Source organism: Lynx rufus, unplaced genomic scaffold, assembly GCF_022079265.1.
Source record: "Lynx rufus isolate CCGP_SWC_20201006 ecotype Redwood Valley unplaced genomic scaffold, mLynRuf1.p SCAF_13, whole genome shotgun sequence".
NCBI lineage: Eukaryota > Metazoa > Chordata > Mammalia > Carnivora > Felidae > Lynx > Lynx rufus.
This window is the reverse complement of record NW_025814827.1, coordinates 43084134-43104134: the sequence shown is the minus strand read 5'-3', so window position 1 is coordinate 43104134 and position 20001 is coordinate 43084134. Positions and strand designations below refer to the sequence as shown.

General features: G+C 43.7%; 2 protein-coding genes across 2 annotated transcripts in view; both read left to right on the top strand.

Moving 5' to 3' along the window:
• Window positions 1-18755, top strand: part of RNASE11 (ribonuclease A family member 11 (inactive)) — a 26629-nt gene extending 7874 nt beyond the window's left edge. The window contains exon 2 of the mRNA XM_047074706.1: window positions 18134-18755. Coding sequence (XP_046930662.1) covers window positions 18134-18755 — 622 coding nt within the window. The remainder of the gene's footprint in view (window positions 1-18133) is intronic.
• On the top strand, window positions 13300-13830 carry RNASE12 (ribonuclease A family member 12 (inactive)). Its single transcript, XM_047074707.1, has one exon. The coding sequence runs from the start codon at window positions 13300-13302 to the stop codon at window positions 13828-13830; it is 531 nt and encodes a 176-aa protein (XP_046930663.1).
• Window positions 18756-20001: the final 1246 nt, after the last annotated feature.

Sequence of the window (20001 nt, the reverse complement as noted above, 5' to 3'; positions counted from 1 at the left end):
TTTAGCATTCTCACATTCAATCCTTTAACAAATGATGTTGGCTGCACAGTTAGAACATTTCCAGAATCCAAACACTCCTCACCACCTCCACCACCACCACTGTCGCATAAGCTGCCACCATTTCTGCCTGTGCTGTTGCAGTGGCCCCTTCGCAGGTCTCTCTGGTTGGTCCTTGTGCCCCTTCAGTCCATTCTCAACAGAGCAGACAGAATACTCTTGTTGAAACCTAGGTCAGAGCTGGTCATTGCTTTGCTTAAAACCCTCTGTGCATCTCCATTTCATTCAGCATTAAGTCAAAGCTCCTTGCCATGACTTAAAAAAATCTCTACATGACTTTGCTGCTTCTCGAACTCCCTTCACTTCACTGACCTCATCTCCTACAGCTCACTCCCTTTGGTGGCTATATTCCAACTACATTAGCCTTCTGAGCACCTCAGAAATTCCTGCCTCAGTGCCTTTGCACATGCCCTTCTCTCTGTCTTGAATCTTATCTTCCTCCTGCCTGTGTAGCTCAGTTCCTCCCTGCTTTTAAGATCCCTATTCAGATGTTACCTATCAGAGAGGACTTCTCTGACCACCCACATGAAATAGCATCCACCCCCTTTGCTCTCTGTCCCCCGTTCTCTAATTTTGCACACCCCCTTTGCACATGCCACATGACTTTGGCTGCTGCTGCTGTTGCTTTTCTTAATTCTCCTCCCACCCCCCACCACTGGACTGCAAGCTCCAGGAGAACAGGTTTGGTTTTTTTTTTTTGTTTTTTGTTTTCTTTTTTCTTTTTCTTTTTCTTTTTCTCTTTCTTTCTTTCTTTCTTTCTTTCTTTCTTTCTTTCTTTCTGCTGAAGTCTCAGAGGCTAGAACAGTTTTTAGCACCTAATAGATACTCAATAAATATTTGGTTAATAAGTTGCAAGAATTGCTTTAAATCACAAAGTTATACAGGCTTTTAAAGAATGCCAGATCCTGTAGCATCAGGGGAGATAGGAGCATGGAGGTTCTGGGGACTTGAATAGAGAGAGCACTCTTGCAGTGTGAGGGATGGGTCATCATTGAGGCATGCCTGGAAAATATTCTGTGGCAGCCCCCCTTTTAGGCCATGATATGGCCCTGTCAATATTTTGAAGAAGTGTTGAAAGGTTCTTTTTGGTGGGGATAGGAGTGAACAGCACAGGCACTGCCCTAGATTTGTGTTTTATTAATTTTGAGAGAGAGAGAGAGCATGCACATGCTCACACAAGTGGGGAGGGGCAGAGAGAGAGGGAGAGAGAATCCCAAGCAGGCTCCACACTGTCAGCACAGAGCCCAATGTGGGGCTTCATCCCACAAACTGGGATCATGACCTGAGCTGAAATCAAGAGTTGGATGCTTAATCAACTGAGCAACCCAGGCACCCCAGAACTAGATTTGTGTTTTAAAAAGATTACTTGGTGGGGGAGGGGGAAGTACCTGGGTGGGTCAGTCGGTTAAATGTCCAACTTCGTCTCAGGTCATAATCTCACAGTTTGTGACTTCGAGCCCTGCTTTGGCCTCTGTGGTCACAGCTAGAGCCTGGAGCCTGCTCCAGATTCTGTGTCTCCCTCTCTGTCCTTTCCCTGTTTGTGTTCTGTCTCTCTCTCTCTTGCTTTCTCAAGGATAAATAAACGTTGAAAAAAAATTTTTTTCTAATTAAAAAATTACTGTGGTAGTAAGGTTGACAAAAAGCCACTGGGAGCTCCATTTCTGTGTCTAATAGGCCTAGAGCCCTGCATCAGGAAATGTTATGGCTGGATGTCTTTTGCCAACTCTAAAATTATTAGTTGTTTTCACCTCCTGCTTGTTTTCACCTCGTGCATTCCACCAACTCTGCCAGTTCCCAACCACTTTTATTTTATTTATTTTTTCTTTTTTTTAAAAATTTTTTAATGTTTATTTTTGAGACAGAGAGAGACAGAGCATGAACGGGGGAGGGTCAGAGAGAGGGAGACACAGAATCCGAAACAGGCTCCAGGCTCTGAGCTGTCAGCACAGAGCCCAACGGGGGGCTCAAACTCACGGACCGCGAGATCGTGACCTGAGCCTAAGTCGGCCGCCTAACCAACTGAGCCACCCAGGCACCCCTCCCAACCACTCTTAAAGAATGTTGGTGAGAACCACAGAATTAAGCTCAGGGCCACAGAGCTAGTTAGTGGCAGAGCCAGTGTCAAGACAGGAATCCAGCTTTCAGGACTCCCAGGCCGCTGCTCATTCTGCCCTGGCTGGGTGCTTCTGAAAGGGGAGATGGTTTGTTTGCTTGTTTAATGAATCTGGATTCTTTGGGGCCTTGCTGATTATTTGGGCTCAGGGGACAATCATTCATATTCTTTAAGGGCATCTTACTGATTTTCAGGGGAGCTGGAACTGGCCCGGAGAGGAGGGCAGAGACAGGAGTGGTATGAAGGATCTGAATGTCCTCAGAGGTGCTGTGGGGAAGGCTGGGTTAATGGTCCTTCCTCAATGAGGGTGCAGAGGAAGCTGCTGGGGCTCAGTCCAGGGACACACATGAGAAGCCAGATATGCTAAGATCAAAGCATTTTCAGAAGTAGAAATCTAAGGGACAGGGGGCCTACCAAGTAGCTGTTAGAAAGACATGTTTATGCAGCTTCCCTCAACCTGGCCTCCCTTGGGTTATGGCCTGCTGGCAGTCATTTCAGGGACACACATAAAGTTACCAAGAAAAAAAAAAAAAAGGCTTACTTTGCCCCCAAGGGAGAACAGGATCTCCCATGTTCACAGCTTGAGGCTTTTAAGTGTAAGGCTGACATTGATAGCCTCTGATCTGAGTCTGAACATGTCCTGCCCAAGTCAGGAGCTGCTTGTTCTTGGACACATGCAAGCTCTCGCTGATGGTCTCACCTGGACAAAGAGACAGGTGAGGTGGTGGGAGGGCAGGTTGGCAGCTGGCCAGAGACTTAGAAAGGTATTGCATGAATCCACTAGTTAACAGTGTGTTTAGGGAACAGCTCTCCAGTTGCCAAAGGTAGCTGATGACCCCACCAGAATAGTGGTGCTTCATTCCTCCCCACTTTTTTTTGGCCAATACTTAGTGTTCTTGATTTAGTGTGTGTTCTTTTGACCAAAATGTCAATTTCCTAAGCCATTTCATAGGGCTCCTCCACCTCTACCACATTCCTGAATCAGAGCCCCACCTCCCCACTTCCGGGCCTGGTAGCCAGGCTCCATCTCCGTTTCCCCACTGCTTACCTTGACTCCAGGCCAGGGGGCGGAGACCACATCTCTACCCGCCCTGTGTGTGGGGGGAGGGGAATAGAATTGGTTGCCAGAAATTTGTCTCCTTAAGAGAATAGGAATTGTGTCATTTCAGTTTAGCTCAGAAACTTAGTTTGTGATAGCAGAAAGGAAACTCAGAGTCAAATTCTTCCTTTGTTACCAAGTCCGTTTTGGAAATATAGACTCAGACTTGCGAAGGAACACAACTTGCCCAGGATCGCCTAGCTAGTTCATGGCAGAGGGAGAACAAGACCTGAAGTCTTTTACTTTTTCATCTGTTGGCCAACAAAAGACAAAGCAGCAACTGCAGAATAAATGTAGGCGCTGATTTGGGGTCTTGGGGATTGCCACCTGGAAGGCGCAGAGTGGAAGAAAAGTGTGCCCCGAAGAGACAATGGAGGTCAGGGTATTTCAAGAGGAAAGAGAATTTACATGAGTTGTTTTCAATGAGATGTGATTGGTGCTAGCTGCAAAAGTGCTGAGCTGTTAGAATGCTACTGGAGAGTCACATGCAAAGGTTGCAAAAGAGTTTTTCCGGCCTTCTGGCCAAAGCGTATGGATGTCTTCCAGGACGTTGTTTGTACAGTGCTGAGGTTTGGGTTTCATCGGTGTGAGGACGTGCTTCAGACTCACTTCCCCAAAGGCTCCCGGCTCCATTTTATGGCCCCTTAGCGTGTCTGACTCCATTTTACGAATTTCCTTTCACACATCCACTCTGCAAACAACTTTTGATCTCTTGTGAAGTACCAGGCAGTGTGCTAGAGCAAACAGGTTCCTTTTCCTGGCTCTCCAGAAGCCCACATGTGGGAAAGAAGGCCAAATAAACCCTTCGCTGCTCCACACAGCAATCACTAAGCCAAATTATGTACAGGGAGTGTGGAGACAGGCTTCTTATGGAGATGCAAGGAGGAGATGGAGGTGGTTAATTGAAAGAAGGCTTCCTGGAGGAGTTGGTAAGGCCCCATGCCCTTTGCCCTGCACTTAGAGATATTTCCTGACACCAGGGCTTTACTTTGGTTGCGTGAAAGTTTGTGGGAACCAGCACAAATTTCCTCACCAGCAAGGCCCACTTCCAAGGTTGGAAAGAAACCATCATCTGACTGTTCTCCACACCAGGATAGGAGGTGAAAATGGTTTGGGAGGGTTCTTTGGTGAAAATGAATAGGGGGAATGAAATCAGATCCCAATTTAGAAGTGCTTCCAACCTTTCAGTCTTTAGGGAGGTGCTAAAAGGTGGCATCTGGGTGATAGAAAAATGGGCACAAAGAAGATTAGAGAATGACGTGGGGGGGGGGGGTGGGGAGGAGTGCACCCTGTGCCCTAAGTGACCTTACTGAATCCAAGCCATTCCCAGCTTCTCACTGCCAGTGCTCCCCACCCCCCACCTGCCAGCCCTGCTTCCAGGCCACAGGCACACTGTCACTTCTCCCACACTTATGCCTGGCCCTGGAAACTCTCTCCCTGGTGGAACCCAGATCATCCTAGCTCATGTGTATGATCCCTGTGAAATGATCTCCAGATTTGCTGAAAGAACACAGGTAACTGAGGACCACAGCTAAGGAATACAGACCAATCCTTCCTCTTCCAAGGGTGTGGTGCATTTGGGGGCAGGCCCTCCCAGTGTCCAAAGAGGGGGCCCTCTGAGAAGCTGCTTGAGTCATGTGACGTGAGGCACTTGCACAGGCTTTGTGGGATGGAAGTTCTGCAGCAGGGCAGGAATCCAGATGTGGTGCTTTCAGACTGAGGTGTCAGGTACTCTGTATTGTAATGTAAAAGTCAGTTCTATCCTGGAATTGCAAGTCTTTAGAAAGTATTATGCTGCTTACCAATTTGGGGCTCATCTATTGTGGTGACCCTTAAATTTCAGTGTGCATTATAATCACCAGAGATGGCCTACTGATTACAAATGCAGATTCCAGGGCCTTACCTCCAGAGACTTGGATTCAGTAGGTCCAGGGTAAGGCCCAGGTTTCTGTAGTTTTAGTTAGTAGCCAAGAAAGGGATGCTTTCACTTAGAAACCACCTCCATTCACTATATATATTTATAATTTTTTTCTTAATGTTTATTTATTTTGAGAGAGAGAGAAAGAATGCCAGCATGGGGAGAGGCAGAGAGAGAAGAGAGAGAGAGAGAATCCCAAGCAACCCCCACACTGTTGGCCCAGAGCCCAGTGCAGGGCACAGTCTCACTGACAGTGAGATCATGACCTGAGCCAAAATCCAGAGTCTGACACTTAACCAACTGAGCCACCATATATTTTCTTTCTTTCTTTCTTTCTTTCTTTCTTTCTTTCTTTCTTTCTTTCTTTCTTTCTTTCTTTCTTTCTTTTCTTTCCTTATTTATTTTTACATGTTTATTTATTTTTGAGAGAGAGAGAGCACATGCATGTGAGCAGAGGAGGAGCAGAGGGAGACGGAGACAGGATCTGAAGTGGGCTAAGTGCTGACAGCAGAGAGCCCAATGTGGGGTTTGAATTCACGAACTGAACCGTGAGATCATTACCTGAGCTGAAGTTGGATGCTTAACCAACTGAGCCACCCAGATGCGCCAGGCAGGGGCAGACTAAGGAGTGGTTAAGGGTTGGTGGTGAGGTCATTAACCCTCTCCTAATAACTCTGCAACCTCCACTCCCATTCTTTCCTATGGGCAGTTCATGTTTCCTCAGCTTTAGGTAAAGCACTCAGAAAATCCATCTTCAAGAAGAGTGCCCCTAGCGCCCTTTTGTGGCATGATTACTGTCTCCTGCACGCTCCTCTATGGGAACTCTGTGGTCACCACTACAAGGACAGAGGGGCCCCAGGCCTTGGGGAAGAGGAGATATAAAGCAGAGGATGATAAGGGGAATAAGCAAACCCCATATCAGAATGACCAAGGAAAGGGACATTCAAAAGGAGTTCTAGTGAAGGGCTGCTGATGGCTGCTGGAAGTAATGCATGTGAGTTAGTGTTAAGATTTTTTTCTCAGCCCTATATACTTGTGTTTGGTGGGCATTAAAGAAGTTAATGCAGGACTTATAAATTTAAAAAGCACTCCTCAACAAGCTTCTAAAGTGCCTTTGGGAAGGGCACTAAAATTCTAGTAGTAGTGAGTGATGGGGTTTGGATTATTTTTATATGAATATTGAAGGACAACCCCCCAAACAAAAAAAAAAAATGGGACTATTTAAGTTACATTCCCTTTGTTTATAGTTTCCTTGGTTTGCACTCTGGTGCCATCTATGGCTCCTAGTCCCTTGCAGCAGTTCCCAAACTGCTATTCCATAGAACCCTGTTCCTTTGGATGCTAACAGTGGTGCCACTCAAATGAAGCTCCATGCTCAAATCAATTCGTCAAGTTCCAAATCAAAGGAAATTAGTCAAGCCTCTCAGAATCTCATGCTTTGTGAATTTCGTGACTCTTCAAGGGAAGGAATATGATAACAATGTTTCTGAAGCTTTTGATCAGGACACTTTTCTTGAAGCACACTTATTACCATTTTCCAGAACAGTGTTTACCTGAAGGCAAGTGGGAAAAGCGCTTGCTTTTCCTCCAGTGTTTATTCCCCCTTTCTTTTTAGTAATAGCAACCAGAATTTTAGCTGGACACATGACAGCCCAGAATAAATCCAGCGTTTGCCGCTATCCTTTGCAGTTGAATATGACCGTGTGACCAAGTCATTGTCAATGAGATTCAAGTGGAGATGGTGTGTGACACTTTGGGATGTACCCTTAGAAGGCACTGCCATTCCCCTTTTATGCCTTTCTCCCTGCTGGCTGGAGATGCTAGCTAGGGCTAAAGTGGCCATCTGAACAGTGACGTAGGAGCCACATCCTGGGATAGAAGTCCAGCACCTTGGAGCACCTCACCAATCCTGCACTAACTACCCCTGGCTTTCTTTTACATGAGAAATAAACTTCCATCTTGTTCATACTGCTGTTACTTTGTGTTTTCTGTCATTAGCCGCCATTTGGGAAATGTATAATGATAATCTCTTTAGATTTTTTTGTAGTTTTTTTTCATGCTTATTTTTGAGAGGCGAGAGAGAAAGAGAGAGAGAGAGAGAGAGAGAGAGAGAGAGCGAGCACAAGCGGGGAAGGAGCAGAGAGAGCGAGAGGCAGAATCTGAAGCAGGCTCCAGGCTCTGAGCTGTCAGCAAAAGGCCTGATGTGGGGCTTGAAACCACGAACCGTTAGATAATGACACCTTTTTTTTTCTTTTTAAAAAAATTAAAAAAAAAATTTTTTAGACAAGAGAGTGAGTGTGATCAGGAGAGGGAGAAAGAGAATCTTAAGCAGGCTTCATGCTCAGTACGGAGCCAGATGCAGGACTTGCTCTCATGAATATGATATGATCTGAGTGGAAATTAAGAGTCAGATGCTTAACTGACTGAGCACCTAGGCACCACTGGTTTGGTTTTTTTTTAAATATTTTTTCAAAACCAGTTGCGTATTAGGATGTATGTATAGCCTAGGAATGTATATAGAAGCCAACAAAAATAATAAAGGATATTAAGAAAGATTGGAATAAGGCGAGGGCCCTTCCTATTAAAAGCATTTAGGATTAAAAGATGTATTCTAACAATAAATATGCTAATTGTAATAAATTGGGTTATTGAAAGTATTCTTGTAAAGTTTCTATACATAGAGAGTTTATATAAGGGAAATTAAGAAGAGGGTTTTCCCTTGGTTGGTGCTGTTGGCTAGTACAGGTCCCATAGTGAGAAGGAGCAAGAATTGTTTGCCTTCCAGATTCTCCTGGGCCCCTACCTAGGGAGGAAAAAGAAACTTAATAATGGCGTAAGTTGAATTTCTCCCCAGCTTAGTAGGACAGAAGACTTAGATTCAACTTGATATAGAAGCAATTAAGAAATGTAATTTTCTTTCCCATGTTTGTAGAATAAGATTCATATTGGCTAGGTAGCAAGATATTTATTTACTATACTTCACTGATCTTTTAAAGTGACTGGATGCTCAGAAAAGGGTCTTTATTTGGTCATAAGTAGATTGATGGGAAGGTGGGGGGCAGGGAGGGGAAGGTGGAATCCAGGAGACCTCATGAGCTATCCCATCAAGCAAGGGAGGCTCTCAGGACAGGAATGGAGAGAGATGGGGAGTCAAAAAGGAACTTTTGGGGTTTTTACAGCAGATGGAGATTTAGAAACTAGTTTTTATTATTGTTGGTATGATAACCTATACTCTACCCCCAAGAACACTTCAGTGGTATCTACAACTTGCTATAAACTTGTGGAATTAGATTTGCTTTGGGAGATTCAGCAAAGTGATGAGCCCTCTATTCTGTTGATCTACTTGCTGTTTTACAATCACCTTAAAATGGTGACTGACAACAATAAGAATTATGTTGACCCTCAATCTGGAGGCTGACCAAGCTCAGCTAGGCAGTTCTTACTTGAGGTCGTGCCTGTTTTTACTCACATGGCGGCTGGAGCTGGATGATCCCACAGGCTTTTTCACTCAGCCATCTGGCATCTGGGCTGAGAAGACCTGAGCATCAGGGAACTGGAACAGGTGGGGCAATCTGAGCATCTCTTTCTATCCATGTGGCATCTCCTTGCAGTGGCCTCAATGTTACCAGACTTCATACTTGGTGGCTGAAGGCACCCAGAGTGATTGCCCCAAGAGAACCATGGCCAAGCAGACCTAGTCTCAGAAGTCATCAGAAGAGATGGGATCAATTGCACCAGTCTAAATTAGTGGGAGCAGGCACAAAGGCCCACCCAAGTTCTCAGGAAAGACTGTGGACTCTACCTTTTAATAGAGGAGTTTCAAGATTCTGGAAGAGAATGTGGAATGGAAAACATTTTGTGGCCATTTTTAGAAACTACAACCTGCTATATAGCCTTAAGTTGAGCATGGCATTGGGCAATTGCAGACGCCTTGCAAGAGTAGCCAACCACATCCACAGGACACTAATGACCTCCACAGTCTCCTGTGGGAGAGCCAAAACCGGGGGAGCTCTTTGAGCACTTCTCTCTATCCAAGTGTCCTCTTCATGCGGTGGCCTCAGCACAGTGGAACTTCGTACACAGCAGCTGAAGGCACCCAGAGTAAGTGCTCACTTCCTCTGCTGTCACTTTGAGACTCTTGCCTGGTATCATGGGATACTGGAGCTGGGTAGTTCCCCAGCTGTCCTGAAGGGCAGCTTATTCATTTGATGAAATGAGTGATTAGGGAATTGCAAATGATGTGTTACATCCTGACACTAATTTTAGTTTCCAGCAGCTATGTGCCTCCTGTAGTCCCTGGGTTTTGCCCCAAAGCTCAGCAAAGGGGGGGTTGGGGTGTGGGAAGGAGTCTTAGGAAAAATTCAGTAGTCCAAAAATAGATCCAGTTTTCCCTCCCTTTCCTTCCTTTTCTTCTTCCTCTTCCCCCTACCCACTCCTTACCCTTCTCTCCCTCCACCTCCTCCCCCTCCTCTTTCCTCCCCTCCCTCTCCTTCTCTCCCTCTTCCTCTTCCTCTCTACCTCCTCCCCCTCCTCCTTTTCCCCCTCCCTCTTTTCCCCTCCCCCTCTTCCTTCCTCCCCTCCCTCCTCTCTCCCTCCTCCCCCTCCTCCCTCTCCTTCTTTCCCTCTTCCCCCTCCTTCTTCCTCCCCTCCTCCTCCCCCTCTCCCTCCTTCAACTCCTCCCTTTTCTCTTCTTCCTCTAGCTCCTCCTCCTCCCCCTTCTCCTCCTCCACCCTCCCTCCATCCTTTCTTTTTTCCTTCCTCCCTTGCCTCTTCAGGCGCACAAAATTGAGTTTATCATATTCTGTTTGTAGCCTATGCTAGGCCTTTCCTTTGTTTTATTCAATTTTATTATTTCTCTTTTTATTCCTTGTGACTGCTTCTATTTCTCCTACCCTCATGGACACGTGTGCTAGAGTATTTAATCCATATTCTTCCATCCTATGTATTGTATACCCTTGGAAAATACATTGTATTATTTTGGAGCATGTATGTTTTAAATTTTAATAAATAGAACTTTCATTCTGGTTCTTACCATTTTTCACATGGCACTGTGTTTTCCAGTTCTATCCATGTTGCTATTTCTAAATCTATTTTTTGAAACTGCTTTATACTATTTTATTTTATGTATTCAACACATCTTCACTCATCCATTCCCCTCAAGAGGGACACATAAGTTGCCTCCAGGCCTGCTCTGCTACCAGTCATGCCATGAGCAACCATACATGTGCTCCACCTGGAAAAATTCTGGTGGAGTCTGTGCCCAGGATGGGGTCACAAGGGCTCAGCATATACACATTCATTCTAAATTAACTAATTAATTAATTAATTAATTTGAAAGAGCATGAGTGGGAGAGAGGGTCAGAGGGAGAGAGAGAGAATCTCAATCAAGCAGGCTCCATGCTCATCACAGAGCCTGTTATGGGGCTCAATCCTACCAGCCTGGGATCATGAGTCAGTCATTCAACTGACTGAGCCACCCAGGTGCCCCAGGTATACCCATTCTTAATTTCACTAAACACTTCCAGGTTACTTTCCAGTATCACCACACCAATTTTCATGCCCACTAATATTTTTGCCAGCACTTGATAAAAGATTTTCTTAAAAAAAAAATATATATATATATATATACATATATATTTTTTTTAATTTATTTTATTTTTTAGAGACACAGAGTCTATGTGGGGTAGGGGGCAGAGAGAGAGGGAGAGAGAGAGAAACTTAAGCAGGCTCCATGCTCAGTGCATGGAGCCCAACCTGGGGCTCGATCTCTCGACCCTGAGATCATGACCTGAGATGAAATCAAGAGTTGGTTGCATAACCAACTGAACCACCCAGGCGCCCTGAATATTTCATTTTTTTTAAAGTAATCTCTACACCCAACCTAGGGCTGTAACTCACAACCCTGAAGCCAAGAGTCACATCCTTCATTGACTTAGCCAGCCGGCAGCCCAAAATATAAGATTTTCTAATTTTTGAAAACTTGATGGTTATAAACTGTTATCTCTTGGTTATCTGAATTTCTGTTTATTTGATTACAAGTGAGGTTGAGCATTGTTCATCACCCATGTTGACTTTCTCTTCTCAAATTGGCTTTTCATAATTTTTGGCATTTTTTTCTCCTTGTAAGTTTCCTGTCTTTTTATTGCTGACACGAGGGAGTCCTTTACATCTAGATGTTAACTCTTGTTGGTTTTAGGCATTACGAGTGTTTTCTCCCGGACTGCCAGCATTATTTAACATGTGAACCCAGTCTCTGTTCAATTTCTGCAGAGTAATACTCTGAAATGTACAGACAGGTCTAGCTGCCTCAGGTGAGGATAAATTTTGTAACAAATGTTGCCTCCCCCTTCTGTAAACTTAATATAGCATCTATAGTTCAGGTACTTGGAAGTCCTGGCAGGAAATAATGAACATGTTATAATGTGTATATATATTTCTCTTTATAAGATGAAAATGTTTCTGCAGATAGTGTGCAAAGCAAAATTTAGTCACTAGAGGTAATTAATTATTTACATTTACATCTTTGTGGCACTGTGCAACACATATCCCAAAAAGGACAGTTTGAGTTCCAAAAGAACGCCCATTCTACAAAATTTGGGAAAGTAAATAATAACCCCTTAGTCATTCATTTCCATGGTCTGGGATTTCGCTTTGGTTGTTGATGCATAGAAAGACTTTGAAGACTTTTCCAGTATTGCAGACCATTTTCCATCCCCAAAATCACTTTCTTCTTACCAGTTAGAAAGAGGAGACTATGTAGCTGTCTCTCCAAAAAAGAAATCACTTCGGGGCAAGAAGTAGTAAAATTAAGTCCATTTTCCCATTTCTATATCAAATGACGAGGAGATGATAGCAACAAAAAAGCTCTTATTTTCTCAGTGTCTTATACCGCGGTCTTTTAAATCAAACCCTTGTCCACTGGTTCCCTATGTCAGTTTCCCAAGAATACCATAGGCCAGTGGTTCCCAAATTTTGTTCCACATTAGAATCATTGGGGGGGCTTTAAATATCTCAGACTCAGGTCACAGCCAACACCAGTTAAAGCCAAATGTCTCAAGGTGGCCTTTAAAAATGCCCAGGTGATTCCAGCGTTCAACAATGGGTCTGGGAACCATTGCCATACTTCCCCAGGAACCCAGGGCTTGATCAAGGCTAATGTTAATGTCAGGGAGTTGTTTCTGTCCTGCACACCACGTGGGAATGAGGCTTGCTAGGACTCGATGTTCAAGTGTTAAGTGTCAAGAGGGTGAGACTCTTGTTCCTCTTGCCCTCTTCTATCTCCACAGTAATCTATCTGCAACATTTCTTCTTGAATGAAATGGGGATAATAGCTACTTCCTAGGTTTGCAGGAAAGACTGACTGCAAATCTGGGAAATAGATGATAGTGTGTCTGACACACAGCAGGACTTTAATAAATGCTTTGGAAAATCCACGTTTGTTTAATGAGGACACATTCAGGACCTGCCTTATGTAACTCTCCCTCTGAAGCTAACTTCTCGTCCGTCCCAATGACACCCAAGCACACACACTCTTCACAGGCTCCTCCCTTTCTGCTCTTTTCACTTTGGCCCTCCCCACACTCACCTGGCTCCCTATCAGTTATTGCCAAGGAACAGCTAGACACAAAGGACTTTCTCAGATCTATGGTCACAAGGACATGTTACCTGTGAGAACTACAGCAAAAACACAAGGTGAGAGGAGTTAGCTTGGTAGGAGAGATTGGAAGAACTGGGAAGAAGAGATTAATAGTGCTGAAAACATGTGGAACTGGATGGAATTAGTGTTGAGACAATTAGGATAAAGGAAGTCATTCAGCAGTAGGAAGAAAACAATCAGCCATGGGTTCTTTTGAGCATCCTTCTACATGTCCAGCTCTGTGTTAAGCACTCTGATGGATTCAGGAGAAACGGAAGATCTCAAGGAGCTTGCAGAAGCAAAACAAATACGACACAATGGAAATGACCAGAGAACAGTTCAATGCCAAACTCTGAGAGCTGAAATAGATCAAAAGGGCTTGCTTGGGGAACTGTTCCTCCAGCTGGAGCCTGAGATTTTAATTAGCAGAGAGAAGGAAGTAAAACATCCCAAGGGTGGGGGAGCAAAGTCAGGGGATGGGGCTGGAGGAATCTGATCACCTTCTGCTATGTCCTGTCTCTTCTTACTCTGTAGGGCTTACAGCAGATGTGAAGGGAATCTCACCTGTGATGATACTAATGGTGATAATTTACCTGATGCTTTTGTTCTGGGAAAACGAGCAGAATGAGGAAGGAGAGGAGTCCACCATAGAGCATCTGCATGTGGACTACCCTCAGAGTCACTCTCTTGTAAGGTACTGCAACCACATGGTCTTACAAAGAGTCATCAGGGGACCTGACAATACCTGCAAAAAGGAGCATGTTTTCATCCATGAGAGGCCTCGAAATATCAACAGTGTTTGCACCTCTCCCAAGAAAATGACTTGTCAGAACCATTCTTCCACTTTGTGTTTCCAGAGTTTGACAAAGTTCAAAATGACAGTGTGTCAGCTCATTGGAGGCACCAGATACCCTGCCTGCAGGTACCACATTTCCTCTGTGGAGGGGTTTATTGTTGTCACTTGTGATGACGTCGGGCCAGTTACTTTCCAGAGATATGTTAAATAAGTTGAGACCACTGCCTGGGTCTGAGGGGTACTGGTACTCTCCTCTCTTGCAAACTTCTGTATGGGGTACTGGTATATTGGTTCCTCTCTCAGGGGTACCAGTAACTGGTTCACCCTGGAGCACACCTCAACTGTGGACATGGGGTAATGCTTTGTGTGAATTGGGTAGCCACTAGTAATTCATCTGTCCTGCTGGTACGGCTAAGCTGGAATAATTTCATTCTGGTTTAATAATAATAATAATAATAATAAAAACTCGACTGAATTGAATCATAAACTCTTCATGTGTTTTAATTTCTTGTCCCTTTTCTCTGGGTCACGTGTTGAGAGCCAAGCGTGAATCCGAGGCAGAGCTGGGATTCAGGTAAAGGGAGCAAGGTGCTCACTTCATGTACACAGTTTAAAGGCGCCCAAAATCCCAGTAACCTGGATAAATAACATTTAAAAAAATCAAAATTAATGCAGAAATTTTCTGATGAATAAAATATCTGAGTTTTAAATCAAGACCCAATCTGACAGGGTTGGACTTAAGGTGACATGAATTAGTGAGTTAGCCAGTACAGGGTCAGATCCTATTATTTGACATTTTGGTATTTGTCATCAGAGATTACTTTGCATTAAATTAATATTTTTTAAGTGTTGCATTAAAATAGTATTTATCTTGATTACTGGGCTTTTGGGTACCCCCTTAAATTTTGTACCCGGAGTGAGTGCCTCCTTTTGTTTCACAATGCTCCCAGACTTGATCCTAGGTGTGGAGGCATTTGGAGTCATTGATGAGGGTCTCCTCTGAAGAGGGCATATATAATTCAAGCTGCATCTGTTTACATTTAGCAGCTGCCTCTGTGCCTTGAAAGAAGGGGAAAGGGAGAGTGGAAGGATTGCCTGATGGGTCAGAAACCATTTCCCTTAAAGACTGTGGTGAGAAATGAATCCAGATTTCCCAGGGAGAGATTGAGACTCTCAGAGCTCAGTACCTGGACGCTTGCATCCGCAGAGGAAATAGAGAATTTGCATCCTAACTCCTGACTCTTTTCCCCTTATAGATCTTACAGTGGAACTTATTGTTTAACTCCCCCACATCCAGCTATGGGCAGGGTGTCTTTTGAGTTAGAGGGTGAGCCCAAAGAATGCAGAGGAGAGGTTCCTCATTCTGGGGATTTGATTAAGTCCTGTTCTTCTCTGAGCATTAGCCCCCTCACCTGGGGGGGACCAGCCAGGTGGTCCAGGTGGTCCCTGGGGGGGGGGGGGACCAGCTAGTCTTTGAGGTTTCCAGGCCTATTACTCCACAATTGTGTTTCTCTTTGTTGGACGAAAGGGTTAGTACTGAGGAGTAGTGAGAAATAAGGGGTAATTGGCAGCTGAGTGCCAGGTTACGGGGTCACTAATTCTGAGTTATGACATTTCGATCCTGTGAGAGCCAGAAACACCGTGAGCTAGAGCTGGCACAGGCTATGCACAAGCTTTAGAGGGCCCTTTCTGTTCTCATCTTTTCAGTTGAGAGATTTTAACTATTGCATTATTTATTCGAACTTAGTTCAGGGTCAGATCCAAAAAGGAGGTACACCTGTGCTAGTTGTTAACTCTGTCTTTTGCAAGCGTCAAGTTCTAACTGATTGATTTGATTGAGGGAGGGAGGACATCTACACTTGTGAATGAAGGACACTTTGCAGCCTGGGAAGTAGACAAGGCTTACTCATTACCCATTTCTCCATGGGAGTCCCACTGTCACCGTCGTCTTCGTGGAAGTTTGGATGTCACCAAGGAAGCAGAGCCCTCAGATGCTGAGTAGGAACAGGTGGTCCCTGGCAGATGACTTATTAGAGTCTAAGTAGCAGCATCATTTCTTGGGCAAAATTTTAAAGTCACTGAAATGTGTCTTTAAAGACCCTGTTTTTATATTCTGAATTCTGATTCCTTTTCCTGCCCCTCTCCCCAGGATTTATTGTCCTTTTTTTTTTCCTTCTCACTATTTTTCCTTCCCTTCCTCCCGTAAGTCCCCTCCTTCTAAGTAGAAACAGAATTTTGCAGATAAATGCATTCTCATTAAGGTGCTAGTAACTGAGACTGTCCAGTGGAATCTATTCTCAGAATATTTTCATTCAATAGGGATCAAAACCCAATTCAAATGAATTGTGATGTTTTAGACATTTGTAGTTTGGGAGGGTTTTTTTTTTTTAATGGGCACCTAGCAGCCCCAATCAAACCCAAGTAGCTGTGAATTCTATCCACTTGAAATGGATGTTTCAGAAAAATGATTTAAGTCAAGAATCTCTGCCTTGCTCTTCCTTTTTATTTTTCTCCCCAGTATCTTTCTGTTTTCCTGTTATCACCTCATTATTGATGTTGACAGTAGAGGATATTTAGAAAAAAAATCTAAATCCTTCTTCCCTCCTACCTTCAATCTGCAGCAAGTCTGGTTTAAGCCACACACACAAACACATCCACTTAATTCCTATTCGTTTATCAATAATCAACCCAGTTACTGAGGCTTATATATTCTTAGTGCTGAGTCTTTGCTCTAACTTCACACACAGAACATTTTTAAATTACATATAATAAAAACCACAAGTCCATGTGTGTTAATGTCAAATGAGTGGTATAAGAAGGGAATGATTATATAGAATTATCGAATCAATATGTTGTACACCTGAAACTAATATAACATTGCATGTCAATTATACTTCAATAATAATAAAGGAAATGAGTGATAAGAAGATTAGGGAAGTGAACAATAGAGTTGGTAGACATAAATTGTGAAAAATGTGTTAAAGAAAGAATGTGATCTGAATTGGGCTTTGAAGGATTTCAAGAGGCGGAAAAGAGTAGGCACTCAAGAAAGGACCAAAAATGGAGAGACAGAATAGGGTGCATTTTGGAGAAGGGTGGATAGTGCTGATTTGGTTCATGTACCAAAATAATGGGAGATAAACCTTGAGAAGCTGGTTGAGATTAGATCAAGAAAGCCTTGACTACATGGCCTCAGGGGATTAGATTGCCTTGAGTAGGCAATGAGGAATATTTCAAGGTTTTTGAAATAGTGTCATTGCAAGGGGTATTTTTAGAAAAGCAGTGTATTGAAGGAATCGGAGGGGCCAGGAGCAGTGGTTCGGAGGTTAGAGTGATAATGCAGGAGATATAAGGGGATGAATCTCTCAGTGGTGGGAGGGAAAAAAATTCTTTCTAGAGCAAGAGAAGGAATTATCACCCTGAATAAGCATTTTTTCTGAGATTCTCATGATGAATTTTCCAGTATTGAGCTCAAGTAGAGGATTTTCTACATGTTATGTTGTTAACAAATGTTGAGAAACTAGCACATATACAGTTCAGTGTTTGATTCTGTACCAAATAAAAAGGAGCAGAAACAAAGTTCCAGGCTCAAGGAATTTTCAACCCTAAAAAGAGGGAGAAAATTACATACATCATCTAACTTGAAAAGTAAAAAAAGAACATATAAAATGAAGTGCAATGTAATCTATGCTGTGGGGTTTCAAAAAAGCTGAAAACAAATCACTGTGGGTTAAAATATAAACAGGGATGATTTCTTCAAAGAAGAAACAATGATACCACCACTGGGCATTGCCAAATGCCCACTTTATTAAGTTCTCTGAGCATCCTTGGTTCCGGTTGTCTCCTCCTTCTACCCCATACAATTCTACCTACCCCTTTCTTGCCCCTCCTTCCTCATTCAGCTAGACCAATAACAGAAACTCCCAGGAAACAAATAGAGTTTCACTTCTCAGCCCTGTAACCAGCTGGATTCTTTCTCTGCAGGACCAACTTGCCAGAGGAACTGGTAAAGAGAAATTCTATGACTGCGAGTGGGTGGGAAAAGAAATGAGAGATGGGGGAAATAACATGTTTTCAGGCCGTAGGAAACTCAGAAGTAGTAAGGAATGTGTTGGGTGAGATTACTGTGACCACTATGTAGATGACAGTCCCTCCCAAAGAGATTATAGACAAAGAGAAAAGAGAGAGAAATAACTACTTGGTTTGGGGCACTTTAAACATACTATCTTGTACAATTCTCACATTCCCCCCCCCCCACCCTTTGTTTTTTCTGCATGGGGGAAACTGAGCTTAAAGGAGTTCCAGTAAATTGCGTATGAGCGGGTAAGCGGGGATTTGGAGCTAGGTCTTCAGATTCCACAGCTGAGTATCTTTTCATGCCATCATCCTTCCATAGAAGGAGCCTGAACTTACATGCAGGAGTCAATCCTGGGAATAACTTCCCTGAGGAAAAGAGAATTATCTCATTAATATTCTCCTTATTTTCATTTTTTACTTTTTTATTTTTACTGCAGAAGAGAGTACCCCAGATCTGAGATGGATTCTTTCTTTCTGCTGCTCCTCGGCCTGGGTTTGGTTCTTGCAGGAGCTCCAGAAAGCATAATGGAGATAATTAACGAAGAATTTTCGGGGGAAGAGATGTACTATGATGTGGCAAACAGGGACCAAGAAAAACGGACTAGTGAGGTATTAATGAACTTGACTCTGTTACATAAAAATACTAGTGCCAGTACGTCCAAGGATAGTCTGTCTTCCTCGTTATTGACATTCAGAAGATTACATTATAGCTTCCACGGAGGAGACAGCCCAGGTAACGACAAAGAGTATTGCAATGACGTGGTGGTCTGGAGAAAAGTTTCCGAAGTTAATGGGTCATGCAGGTTGAGCAATAACTTCATCCATGGCTCCATGGAAGTGATGCACGGAGTCCCCAAGGCCTCCAGCTGCAAGTGTGGACAGAATCTTGGCATCAACTGCTCTAGGAGCCCACGTCTGGAGACCACTATTTGCCAGCTTACTATGGACAAACAGTTCGCCAGGTGCCAATACCACAGTGATACCTCATTAAAGAAAATATTGGCAATGCTGACAGGTCATTCTCTGATGAGCTGGTTAGTTAGTGGCTCCAAGTTGTAAATCCCACAGGGCTTTGAGACCAGAGTCTCTCTAAAGAAAGACATCCTTATTCTCATTATTGTTTATTTCCTTCTATTATCTGTATCTACCATTTCAGCAATATAGCAAACTCTTGGTTATCTATACTAACTGGAGGAATGAAAAATGCAAAATTGTGAATTCAATTAAAATTTATAACTGATCCTGGAATACAGATTCTTTCTCTCCCCCTCTCTCCGCCCCACTTCTCTGTCTCTGTCTTTGTCTCTGTCTCTGTCTCTCTCTCTCTCTCTCTCTCACACACACACACACACACACACACACACACTTTCTTGGAACCAGACCAAATTCTATCCTAGCTCAGCTATTAAGCCAAGAAGCAGAGTCCATCCAACCTGACAAAATTAAGAGAAAAGGCCCAAAACAAATACTGATAATTGAAAGTTAATTGTACTGCCTCTGAGACTATTCAGAGAAATAATGAATGGGCATAGGGGATACTATTATCTCCGTTTTTCAAATAAGTGTGTGCATCCATGCTCACAAATATGAGCACCCACCCATGCAACCAGGTGCTGCCTGTCCTCCAGAAGATGCCAGAAGAAAAAGATGCTTTTTGGCTTAGCTGTTGCCCTCAGTCAACAGCTCCGGCCCTATGCAAGCTCCATTCCTCCATCCTTGTCCCTATCTATGTCACAAGTTGCTACAGATGGAATGATAAAGCTCTTATTGCAATTTTTACTCAGCATGGTCTTGATTCCCTGGGACTGTGGGAGAGGGATGCAAGCCATGGAGAAATAGAGCAGGTAGAAAGATGGGAAACAGGACATCTCTGCCAAGTACTAGGCAAGGTTAGTCTTCGATCTTGTTTTTGATGTTGTATTGGTTTTTTTTTTCACTACCAATTGTTTATTTGTAAGTTTTAGGGTTCAACACTCTACACAAAGTATGGGCAATTATCTTGTTCCTTAGTGGGTACTTTTGTGTTCCTGTTCTCTCCATCCTGAGACCACTCTTTTAATGTCCTGATTTTATTTTTATTTTTTTTTCAACGTTTATTTATTTTTGGGACAGAGAGAGACAGAGCATGAACGGGGGAGGGGCAGAGAGAGAGGGAGACACAGAATCAGAAACAGGCTCCAGGCTCTGAGCCATCAGCCCAGAGCCCGACGCGGGGCTCGAACTCACGGACCGCGAGATCGTGACCTGGCTGAAGTCGGACGCTCAACCGACTGCGCCACCCAGGCGCCCCTTAATGTCCTGATTT

What these genes read in the sequence shown, in the direction of transcription:
- RNASE12 (XM_047074707.1), top strand. Translation starts at nt 13,300, where the DNA reads ATGGGGCTGGAGGAATCTGATCACCTTCTGCTATGTCCTGTCTCTTCT.